This window comes from Chamaea fasciata, unplaced genomic scaffold (assembly GCF_029207755.1).
Source record: "Chamaea fasciata isolate MVZ Bird 193981 ecotype frontalis unplaced genomic scaffold, bChaFas1.0.hap1 SCAF_6, whole genome shotgun sequence".
Classification (NCBI taxonomy): Eukaryota; Metazoa; Chordata; class Aves; order Passeriformes; family Sylviidae; genus Chamaea; species Chamaea fasciata.
The window spans coordinates 39,215,401-39,227,918 of NW_027094091.1; the positions used below are offsets into that span (position 1 = coordinate 39,215,401).

At 35.7% G+C, this 12,518-nt stretch overlaps 1 protein-coding gene across 6 annotated transcripts in view; it reads left to right on the forward strand.

Annotated features, from left to right (window-relative positions):
• MARCHF1 (membrane associated ring-CH-type finger 1) overlaps positions 1–12,518 on the forward strand; it is a 225,967-nt gene that overhangs the window by 170,181 nt on the left and 43,268 nt on the right. For all 6 annotated transcript variants that reach the window (XM_066186036.1, XM_066186034.1, XM_066186040.1 and 3 more), the window contains one exon: positions 8,904–8,954. In XM_066186036.1, coding sequence (XP_066042133.1) covers positions 8,904–8,954 — 51 coding nt within the window. The remainder of the gene's footprint in view (positions 1–8,903; positions 8,955–12,518) is intronic.

Sequence of the window (12,518 nt, forward strand, 5' to 3'; positions counted from 1 at the left end):
GTTGGAGCCTTGCATTGAGTGCCTTGTATTCACAGTTATTTGGTGAAAAACTTAACAGTGATGAATTCATGCAATTGCTCACCCTCCCTGTAGGTTTCTGTTTTGTGTTTAAAAGCAAGCTTTTAAAAATGAGTATATGCATAGAGAAAACATTTGTAAGAGAAATAGAGAAAACTCTTTATAGGGTTCCATATTTTGACAAAACAGGGGAAACATTTTCCCATGTTTATTTTTCATTCCATCTCTTTTCCCTTGTATTTGTCTTTTAAAAAAATTCATTTATTTTCATAATATTTTCTTCAGTTGTAATTGATATTATCCCTCTGCATTTTTTAATTGAGTATCCTTTGCAAATAGTATTCCATACATCTTGGTAATACCAGGGTGTATCATTAGAGTACTGACTAGTAGTTTATTGATTTTTAAGTTTTAGTCTTCCTTGCTTTTTCTCTATGACTTTCTAATCAAAAAAAATAATGGCATGTTTCCTTTGTCCAGTATCTATCTTTGCACATTTTTATTTTTAGCTATGTGGTCAGCTTTGGATAAAACAGGTGTCCAAGCTATAATCTGAAGACCATGGGCATCTAATTTTACTAGATTTTTCATGCGGTGCTATGCTTAATGCATGGTGTTCACCACACAGTTCTTGAGTCAACAAAGGCCGGTACTATTTTAGATGGGTTTTTTTGCATACTAAAGATTTTAGAATGCCTAATCATAAACAACCTTGGGTTCAATGCTTGTGATTTTTCTTAAGGTTAAAGTATTGTCAGCCAGCCACTGATGGATTCAGTGAGTGAAAATAGCAGTGTATGAAAATTTGACATCTGTTTAAAGAATGAAAACAATCATGTGAAACTCTGAGGGAGTTTAGAGTGTGTTAACCTAGAAACTGGTTAGGACATTGTTGTCCGTAGTCTGTGATAGATGGTGTCATTTGGAAGTGAGCTGGGTGCTGTAGGGCAGGGGTTTCTTTAAAAAGAGGAGTGCCACAAGCTTCTCTGTCAGTAGGTTCAGTCTAATGTTTTGCCCTAGACCAAGGAAGCAGAAAGATCCACTGTGACCAGGCTGTTGCCACTCAGCAGCGTACTACTTATTGCCCAAGTCTATCCTAAGCAACACAGAGTTTCACCTCCTAGAGCTAAGTGGAGACCTTTGTCAGACTGGGATGCATTGTGTTAAATAATGCAAATACCGGTACTTCTTATTGGCACTTGTTTCTATGAACAACCAAAATGTACCTGAATTATCAACACTGTTTCCAGCACAGTTCAAAACTCAGTCCCATACCAGCTACTGTGAAGAAAATGATCCCAGCCAAAACCAGCACAACCGTCATTCTCATTTGTAAAGGCACAGCCAAAAATAATTTTCCAATAAAAGCCTCTGACTAGATTCTTACCTCACGATCAGTCAAGGGCAGCTACGTGACACACATTGTCTGTTAAGTGATTTGTGTTGAACAAATTCCCAGCTTCGTGGTTATTCAATTTGTAATTTTAGCGAGGATTTCTAGGAACTTTTCATTTTTGCTACATATGGTAGAACAAATTAAAATCTGGCCCTTTTTGTGATCTGAGAAATGGATTTCACTTACATCAGGTGAGTGTTTAGTGTATGATTTTCTGACTTTTTTTTCTGTGCATGCCTGTACTTTGTTTCAAGGCTGATTCAGTGCTGTGTTTTTCCTTTTATTTTGTATTGGTGCATTTGTTCCCATTTGAAGACAGCTTTGACCTTGAATATCTGTGCAACATAGGGAAGTAACTGGATGTTGTGTCATGGAAGATATGCATATAATTGCAGGTAAAAGCATCACTCTGAAAGCCTTAACAGGAATGCGATTGACTCATCTTGGACTGTGATGGAACGTGCCCTGAGGCTCATTAAAGTGTAATTAGCATTTTCAACTGAAAAGGATGGTGGATCAGATTCTGATGTATTTATGCTTATTAGTATCTTACACTGAAAAAACCCCTGACACACTGAGACTGATATGGAGATAGGAATCTAGCACACTAGAGATACCAGGGCAAGAAGCAGCCATAAGTAATACATCAATATGTGCCATGCAGTTGGTGGCATTGAAAATTTTTTAGAGGATGAAATGCTGAAAAATAAGATAACTTCCTAAAATGTTTAACTCTGAACCTTATTACTGTGGAAGTACCAATGTAAAATTTTTAGAGTCTTATGTGCTGCAGATCTGGTAAAGAGGGATTTCTTAGTTGCACAATAAGTAACAGGGCCTATGACAAGTTAAGCACCTGCACATTATTCTTAAGTAAGGTTACTGAATAGGCCATGAACAGGTAAGTTCCTTGATCATTGCTATGTACTTTCCTACCCATCTATCTATAAATGTGGCAAATATACAGCTTCTAAGGTAATTAAACTATTTTTTTATGTCACACTGGAATATGTAGTCTGCTTCCACAGATGACAGTCAGAATGGCATTTTGAAATGCGTCAGCATCCTCAGAACCCTTTTTGTGATAATTAGTTGGTTTTGAACAGTTGGACTTTACAAGAGACCTTCAGTCTAGATTTATCTTATCCTTCTGCCTTTCCCCCAGTGACCTTGTAGGTGATTTGACATTAATGTTGAATTTCATAGTGAAGTTGAATGTCTTAGAATAAGCAAATTATTTGTTTACAAAGGGAGCTAGATTTTCTTACATTTTCAAATATAGATTTGATTACCAATAATTTTATATTGGGTGATTTAGTAGTATGATTCATTTATAAGAGGAATTATATATCTGACTGTTGGAATATTTGAAAGTATGAAAAATTATAGATAAAATATGTAGCAGCTCAGACAATAATTGCATATAAAATAAAACACAACTGTCAGCTAATGATAGGCTTTTTTCTCAGTATTATTTTAGAGCTTAAATCTGCTTTGACTTGCTTTTGGAATGTAAATTCCCCACATCACACCGGTTTAGGAATTGCCAGTTACTCTGAATTCGTTAGGATGTTATCACAAGCATCTGGTTCCCCCCTCTCCTTTCCCATGGAGAAAAGGCTGGCCAAGAAGCAGGGTGTATGCTCTGTCAGTAGTAACATTGTCATTATCTTCTTGGCATAAATTATTTTAAATAAACAGTACTGTGCTTGTATTTGTTTTGAAAAAATAGACCCCAACACAAGAAACTGAAATAGTTTTTGAGTAATGTAACAATAGCCACACCATGGGAGACCGCGTTATCCTGGCTCTGGCTACTTGCAGTAGCAGAGAACTAGTAAACAGTAAATACATTTACACATCTATTGATACAAATAGATGAAGAGATAGTTATGTACTTTTAGATATTTTATTTATATATGTGATGCAGTATTTATGAATAATACAAATGGTAATATTCTGTGTATTTTGTTGATGTTTAATTTTATTAATAGTTGCTGTTGTCTGTACCTCATTCTTTTAATTAAAGGTTGCACCTCTATCACAGTCTCTAATGTTCACAATGAGCTTTTTTTCCTGTCCCTTGACACTTTGAATCTAGCAGTTCTGTCATATTGAAAAAATTCTGGATTCCATTAAAATTATGCACGATGCCCAGTAATTACAGTGTGTTTATATCTTAGATAATTATGGGCATTGGAATTTTTGTTTTACAGTTAAAGCAAATGTTACCTGGTATGTGATTTTCTCTTTCCATTTTCATGTTGAGATATTGAAATAAGTTTATGCAGTCTGTACATGAATTTTAATAATGCCAGTTCCTGCTCTTTCAGCAATTGATGTTCCTACTTGAGATCATCTATGTATGTGCTAGCTTAGGCCATAAAGGGAAAGCAGTTTCTGCTCCTATTCAGAATTCTAGAAATGAAAAGGTTCTGAGAGGAGGCTCCTGTGCAGATCCAGTGAGGGGGTATTATGTAGAAAGGCACTTCAGGCAGGCAGAACTCTGTTTGGCCTGCGTTGTGCTTACCTATAGGAGGCATTTATTTTTGTGACATGTTGTGACATGACTTACAGATGGATATTTGTCATTACAGTCATGTGTGGAACTCCAGGGCTGAGGACTGTGTGCAGATGTGTGAAGCAGCACGAGGAACCGCTGGGGTGCAAAGATTAGAGGGCACAAAAAAGAAATCATAGACAAAATATTTTGTAAAAGGTTTTGTGGGGGGGTGGTGGGTTAGTTGTGTTTGTATGACAGAAGCTGTTGCTTAAGATTCTTCTGTGATCTGAGATACTCTGATAAATTCTTGATGCTTTTGTGCTCGCTTCAGAGAGATGAAGTGCAATCCATTAGCAAGGTGCTTGGGTCAGCCCGAGTGATCCTCAAAGCCAGAGCCAAACAAGGGGCAGCTAAGGAAAGAAACCAGACAAATGGATTAGTTTAAAATGTGCTGTGCTGCCCAGGAAGACTTAAAATCCTTAACCGTGCGTATGAATATTTATATATGAGCCAGAGAGCAGCTAGCTAATTTCCTATTTTCCTCTTTATAATGAGAGTCTGTACTGTTCACAGCAGTAGTTTAGAAATTTCTTATTACTAACTTCTTCCTCAGCCCAGTCACGGTTTTATTCTCTTGCTTTAAAAACAAAGATCTGTTTATAAGCAGTGCAAGTTGCATTTCCAAATTGAAAGAAAAAAGAAAAAAGCTGTATCTAAGCATTAGAAAGTTTAATGAGTTTAGATGTAAGATGGTCCCTGAAAATAATACCACTTCAAAAACCCAGTCTTGGGCTGAAATGAAGTTTTGGGAGGTAGTTTACTATTGTGAAAAAAGAAATTTTGCACTTATTTTTAATTATTTTAAATACTAGTTGTGTAAAGGATATTTTTTATTATTATATGGTGAGACAGGTGCATGGAACATTCCTCCTAAAGCATTTTCATGAACATGTCATAATTTGAGATTTTGTGGTATTGTTTCTCCTTTGTCTTCCTCCCTGAATTTATATTGAAGGCTGATTTACGTTTTCAATTATATCCTTGTAAGGGATCTTGGTAAAACCTAATTCCTATGAAATTTACAAACACAGACTGATTTTTCTTGATACTCAAGTAGAATAGTTTGAGGAACTTATTTTTTTCTGCCATTGCAGTTTAGAAAAGATACTTGATGAGTCTTTGCAGGATGTAGTGTGGGATAGAAGAGATGAGATATTGGTGGTACAGGACATCTGGTAGCAAGGAGAGGCATTTCACTGTGGTCTTCATAAGGGAATCCAAAAAGTTCGTGCCTGTCCGGGAGGAGTCTTGGGAGGAGCTGTTTTGCTATTTTGTTGACTGGATGAAAACAGTTTAAGAATTTTATTGGCAGATTTCTAAGAATATCTTGTTTTCACTTTGCTCAAGGGCCGGGACTCTGTGTGTGCGTAAATTTAGAAAACTCAGTCATGGAGATCAAAAATCCTCTTTACAGACATTAAATAATTCCTGCTGAGAAGTGTAATTCCAAAAGGTGAATGCTATTTTCTTTGAAATAATCTGATTCAAAGATTAAGGAAATTGAATCTGATTTCCTTGATGCACAAAAATACGTATAGATGTCTTTGGTTAAATTGTTAGGTTAAGTCTTTACTCTGCAGTGCTGTGGCCTCACCTCGAGTCCTGTGTGCCGTTTTGGGGGCAACAATATAAAAAAGATACTGAGGCATTACTGAGAGTCTGAAGGAGAGGCACAAGGATGGTGAAGGGCCTTGAGGAGAAGCCATGTGAGGAGTGGGTGAGATCACTTGCTCTGTTCAGCCTGGAGGAGAGAGAGGGCAGACCTCACTGCAGTTACGACTTCTTTGTGAGGGGGAGGTGCAGGCACTGATCTCTTCTCTGTGGTGACCAGTGACAGGACCCAAGGGAATGGCCTGATGCTGTGTCAGGAGACCTTTAGGTTCAACATCAAGTAAGGGTTCTTCACCCAGAGAGTGGCTGGACACTGGAACAGGCTCCCCAGGGAAATGGTCACAGCACCAGCCTGAGAATTCAAGAAGCATTTGGACAGTGCTCTTAGGGATAGGGTGTGAATCTTAGGGTGTCCTGTGCAGGGGCAGAAGGTTGACTTGGTGATCCTTGTGAGTCCCTTCTGACTCAGCACATTCTGTGTTTCATTGTTAACTTTTAAAATGTAAATTAGTATTGAATCTGTGCAAAAAAAAACCACAAAAAACACAAACAAAAAACCAAACAAAACAAACCCAAACATACTGTTTAGCAAGTTAGTAGGGGAAGCATTTTGCAATACAGTTTCTCTTCACTTGGTTATAACAAAAATCAATTATTCTTAACAATTTGAGTGCTTTGTAAACATGAATCATTAAAACAGAAGCATGCGGACACTCTTTAAGGACACATTTCAAAAGTGATTTTGTCATAACTTTTCTATTCTGTTCTTTTGTTGTATGAATACTCACGCAAGTTGAATAGGAACTTCAGTGAAGAATTCTATATTTGATTTATGTACTGTAATTTAGTGCAACACTCTTTGTTTTGTTCTGTTGTTTTCAGGATAAATCATCATGAAATACCTGAACCTAGTAATGATGATTAAATTTATTTCTTTGTTTTTTCCAAAAAACTGTTGAGACAGCACTCTTTTTCTCAGTTTAGCCGATTCAGTGTATGAGCAGTACTTCGCAGACTATGGATGCTGTGAATTTTTAGCTGGAGAGTGTGAATCTTGTTGTAACCCAAGTGAAGGAGATAATGTGCCAGAGAGAAGAATGAATCATGTAAAAAGCCTGGAGAGCTGTTGTCAAGAAACAGATTTTGAAAATGAATCTTGAATGATGGATTGTTGAAAGAAAAGAAGTTAGAGTTCCAGGGTTCACTATGCTGTCAGAAAATGCAATGTATTTTTTTTTAGTCCAAGGGATGGACAATGAAGGCTGCATGCTTTTAGCAGGGAGTTTCTCAGCTGTGATCCCCGTTCATAACTTCTAACCACAAAATGGGAACTAATTTCATGGGTCCATAACTTCTATTATTTTGAGGTCAAAGCAGAGCTCCTCCGAACGATGTACCCAGAATATCCAAAGTGTATTTTCTATGGATATAAATGCAGACATTCAAAACTGTATATATTTAATGTCATTGAAAAAGGATAAGCAATTATGAATTTATTACCAAAGCTACAGTGGATAATATACCACAGAAGTAATATTTGAATCACAGGGTACTTCAGGTCAGACAGGATTATCTACTCTACATCCCTGTTCAAAGTGGGCCCAGCCTCAAGGACAAAATGTAAAAAATGAATGCATAACTTGAAGAATTTTTTTTTTTCTAAATTGTTCTCAAAAAAAAAAAGCATGGCAAACTTGAAGGTGGTTAAATCCTGAGATTTAGTTTCTAATATAGAATAAAATGCAGAGTGCTGTGTGGTCAGGGTGCTCAGTGGTGCTTGATTTTGATGATAAATGTCTATTGTGCTACTTAGTGCTAGTGAATGCAAAGTAGAAAGAGAGATAGTTCAGGATATTTATATTTGCAGTACAAAAAAAAATAGATGGTACTGAGGTATGGAATAAAAACATTAGCCACCTACAGTCTGGAGGAAGAAAGATATAGGTATATAAAACAAGAAGCAGTTTCTAAACTATTTTTTCATATGGATGTACTTACTGGGGTTGAGATCAAAGTGGCTTTTTTAGTACAAAAATGACAAATAAAAGTGGGATTTTTGTAAATGTTTGCTGTCTAATTGCCTGAGGTTTCTTTTTGGTTCATTTTTGCCAGCACAGAACTGTTCTGTACCACAAAGTATTGGGGAAATACTCATTTCTAGACTAGACATGCATTAGTGGAGGAGGAAATTCAGCCTTTGGTAGCTGGCACCTTCTGTATTTTTTCTGCAGTTTTACTGAATGTAGGTTGAGGAGAGATGGGTCATAGTCAAGTTGAAAGCCTCTTGTGGATGTGTGCATGTATGCGTTTGCGTGATGCATGAATTGCAAATGAAGCTGCAGAAGCAAAAGCTCTGCTTCGGGTTTTGACGCCCTGTTCCTACAAGTAGATTATCTAACAGACTTACACACGTGATGTCTAGGTCAGCTCTTTCTAGGTAAAAATCAGTCTTGACTTGAATGCTTCACTTGAGTGTTTGAACCTACATTCTCAAGTGCTGAGAATAATATTTTCATGATTCTCTTAAAATACATGCTCACTAAGGGGATGAGCCCTGTTTCTGAAATATCTTACCTTTTAATGACATTAGATGAAGCTGAATCAATTGCTACGGAAGCGTAAATACTGAAAACATTTTTGAACCCCTTCTCCACTCCCTCCTTTGGATTGCTGGAAAAAACCCCTCAATGACCATGTGCTATAGAAATGTAGCTCTTTGACATACACTTTATTAATGCACTTCGGCCTGTGGTGTTGGTTTGTGTATGTGTGCTGTTTGCAAGAGTGAGAGGGGATGTAGGACTAGATTTTAAACTGAACATGCAGCTCTGCATGATCACAATTTGTTTTTCTCAGAACATATCTTTGCAGGAAGTCATCTAGTACTGCTGATTTTCCTAGAGGGTGAATTCTACTCTTTTTTTTTTTTTTTTTTACGGAGGAATACATTCAGTGTGACTGGGAAGTTTTTGTCATTGAACATTTGTTGTCTTACATAAGTACCAATTTTCATGAGAAGCTCTGATGATTCCTTGACCTTTGACTCAAAATGGTTTTTCTAAAAAACAGCAAAATAAACTGACAGTAATTAAATACTAGCATTAGTTTCTTACAGAACTTTTTAAAAACTTTTACTCATGTAATTCTCAAGGCTTTTGTGATGGTTTATTTCTTGAACTTTCTTCCATTGTACAGTCAGTAGCCAAACTGAAGAAAACTAGAGGAAGAGAATTTCTGTGCAATCACAATCACAGAAAAGATCAGGTAAAATCCAAATGACATAACTTTTTTTTATTTTTTAATTTTGTTTTCCAGAATGACAAATCCCCAGGGCGTTCCACGAGTCGATCAAGTAATATTTCTAAGGTATGTGAAATTTATTTCCTTTTTCTAGAGTTTAAAGAAAATCAGGTAATTAAATATAAAACAGTACTTTGATCCATTATATTCCTTATATAGAATTTTATTTATAAGAACCAGATTTTAAAGTTTGGCTGCTGAACATATGGTTACCCTGTAAACTCCATCATAAATATCCAATTAGTCATTACTGTAAAATGTGTAATAGTAATAATAGGCAAATAACACATTTTTTCACCTGCTTTCCCCAAGTGTTTAATGTTATCCTAACACTTCGGCTTAATATAGAATTACTACTTGATTTTTCTCCTCGTGCCCTACCCAAATAATAACAGCTGTAATATGCAAAGCTATGAATCTGTCTTTATTTCAGACTGAATTCCTTTTACAGGAATATGTGGTTCACTGAAGCCAGGACTTTATATTTACATGCTTTTTGGTTTTTAGGAAACAGAAGGGAAACTCTGGGAAAGGCAAAATGTGATTTTTTTAACTGAAGTTCTTTGGTTTGAACCCCATTTTTTTCTGTATTTTTGGCTCAGATGTGGCTGAAATTTATGCCAAAAAGCCAGGATATACAGGAGGTAAAAGATAAAAACTCCATTTTTTTTAAAAAAATCCAGACTTAAATATCTGCCATGTATTATGTTGGGTTCTAAATATTTTGTATTTAGGGCAAGCACGATATCCTTAAACCTTTTCCCAAAATATTTTTGTCTTTGGAATACCACCTGTAAAGCATTTTCCTTTGAGAGCATAAAACATCCAAAAAAAAGACAACAAACCCCAACTGTGATTTTAAGTTAGTATACTAGTTCTATGTTAGGTTCTGCTCTCTTACGTTAAGAAGGGAAAAAGAAAGGCATGGAAAAAGATGCAGAATATATCCAGCCTGCTGTACAATATAGCTGAAACTCTTCTAGGCTTACTGTGTAATCCTTAGAAATTATATAGTTATATACTTACAGACATCTTCACTGGGAATTGTATTAATTAATTTAATTACTAGCTTTAAATGCATGTCTCTAGCTATAGTTACTGTAAACCTATTATGAATTAATACTACTTTTTCTGCTTTTTTAAAAGACAAATGCATGGGTTGCACTGAGATACAGCATAAATATATTCACTGACATGAGATACGTGCCAGTGATTAACATTTATTTTGAAATTATTTCTGCAGAAATCAGTATAGTTGCTTATTAGATAGTTATATTTGCACTGGTTTTAGTTGCAAGTTAAAAGCACAGGTTTTCAGTCATGCACATAATCTTTTTCTGATGTATAGCATCATGCATTGTTTCAGATCAATTTTTCTATGTGAAGCTACCTGCCAATGAAGTTTTTCAAATGCTGAAAGACATTTGATTGGAATTTCAGTTTTATTTGTTGTCTGACTTAAAATGATTTTTTTGTCCAACAGCTTTTTATATGCGTATGTATACATAGAAAAGCAAACACTTGACTTTGTAGGTTAATACTGCATAGCAGAAAGTGATAGTAAAAATACTCTACCTCAAAACAAGATTGAGAGCTTCTAGGCCAGATAAACAACATGCCAAAGGTAAGAGCTGTGTTCTGCACAGTGTCAGATCTTCCACACAATAAAAATTTCAATGGGCAAAAAAATTAGATAGTCTCCATGTAGAACTATAAATTAGTGTAATGAAAACATTGTCTTTCACTGTTTTCATTTGCCTGTATGTATAAGTTAAAAGGGGTCAAATGGAATTATATTTTAATAGTTACCATATGTTGTGTATTCCACTCTTGTTGGATGTAGAGCTTCTTCCTCAGAGCAGAGTAGATACCACTGGACTTTGTACCAACCTATTTGTGAAATGAAATAGAGCACAGATTCTGTAAATACAGATTCATATTTCATAATGCTCCTAAATTGTTTATTTGGAGAGGACACCTGAGGTTTGCAGTGTATGCTTGGGCAATTCAGCATGCTAGGTCCATGAATTTAAAGTCTGAACTTTGTGGTATTACAGATTAAACTGAATTGTTGAACACTGAATGTGTCTTATCTAGTTATAATGAGAAGGAATGGTTTTGATTTGTTATTTTTCAGATACTAGGTGGTATATACCTCTTCAATCTAGAGGTTTTAAAATCAAACATTCCCAGGACAGGTGGATGTGTGTGTGTGTGTAAATCAACACCGCAGTTTTACCATTCACTTTTGCTGGCTGTTCAGAGTGTAGAAGTTTAGCATGTTGCAAGGACTTTTCTTATTGCATGTACTTTTCTGGCAAGAATTTCAGTGACAGACTATTTAAGGCAAATGAAAGAACAAAACTTAAAATATTTGACTGAGAGCTGGGGCTGTCTTCAGTGAACAGCAGCCTGGGAATTTGTTCATTCACCTCAGCCTTTTATTTATTTATATCAGGAAAACTGGCCTGGAACTCCAAAAGCAACTGCTTCTGTTAGTTTTGCAATCAGAGACAACTAGGAAAATGTATCAGTGTCTGATTTTTGCTGCACTTCTGGTAATAACCTAGATTTTTCCTGTGCAATCAATAAATCAAGAAACAATTGTTTTGCATTCTGCCCTGCTAGCACTTACTTAGATATGATTAATGATTTAATAATTAGATTATTCAGTCATATTTTGGACTGATCAGTATTTCACATTACGTTGTATTGACAAAGTGTAGCCCTAGATAGTAGTTATGGCTTTCAAAACCTATCTACATAAAGAAATCTATACACATAAAGAAAAATATAAAGTACTGGGAAATGTGAGTTGTAAACCAGCCTTGATGATTTTAAATTACTACTATTTTTTTTAAGCATTAGGATTTTTTTCTACCTATTTTCCATGTTGCTGGAAGCAGAAGGAACTTAATTATTCTTTGTAAGAGAGAATATTGTGCTGTGTTCTGGATCTCAGAATTGAAATTATCCTATCTGCATGAGTTTAAAATCTAAGTAAATTAAAAACTTGACCTTGTTTGTTACTATTTGCCATTGCTTAGTATTCTGTGCACTGTAACTTCCTTCATTAAAGTTCTTATGTCTTCCAAAATATATGTATAATTTAAGAGGAAAGCTAGTCAGAGAAGGATCTGGTGGGTTCATTGTTTTCTGTTGTGGTTAACCAGTGGAACAAATCTTATATCTGAATTACAGTCTATAGCCTTTATGCTCTATATTTGTTTCAGAGGCTGCCTGGTTATGTTAAAATGCTTTCTGGAAGAAATGTTTCTAAAACATTGTAATTATCTTTCTTTATGTTGATTATGATTCAAGAGCTCATTAGAGAAGGATGCTGTCTCACCAGCGAGATCTGAAATTCTCTGATGGGAAGCTTGGGCTTATTTTTCAGTGCAGAGAAAATCAGGCTTGGAGCAAATTGCCTGAATTTTATTTTGCCTCAATTACTTCTCAAAAGCCTGGAGCAGGTGTTAGAACACTTTTTATTTACAAGTCTCTGAAGCATCCATCTAATAAAACTCTGTCGAGTCATATCAGGAAGTGAGGTGCTTGTTTTGGAATATTCTCTGGGATTAATATTCACATGTCTAATTTAGAATATGAATAACAACAGAAGAAAGAAAA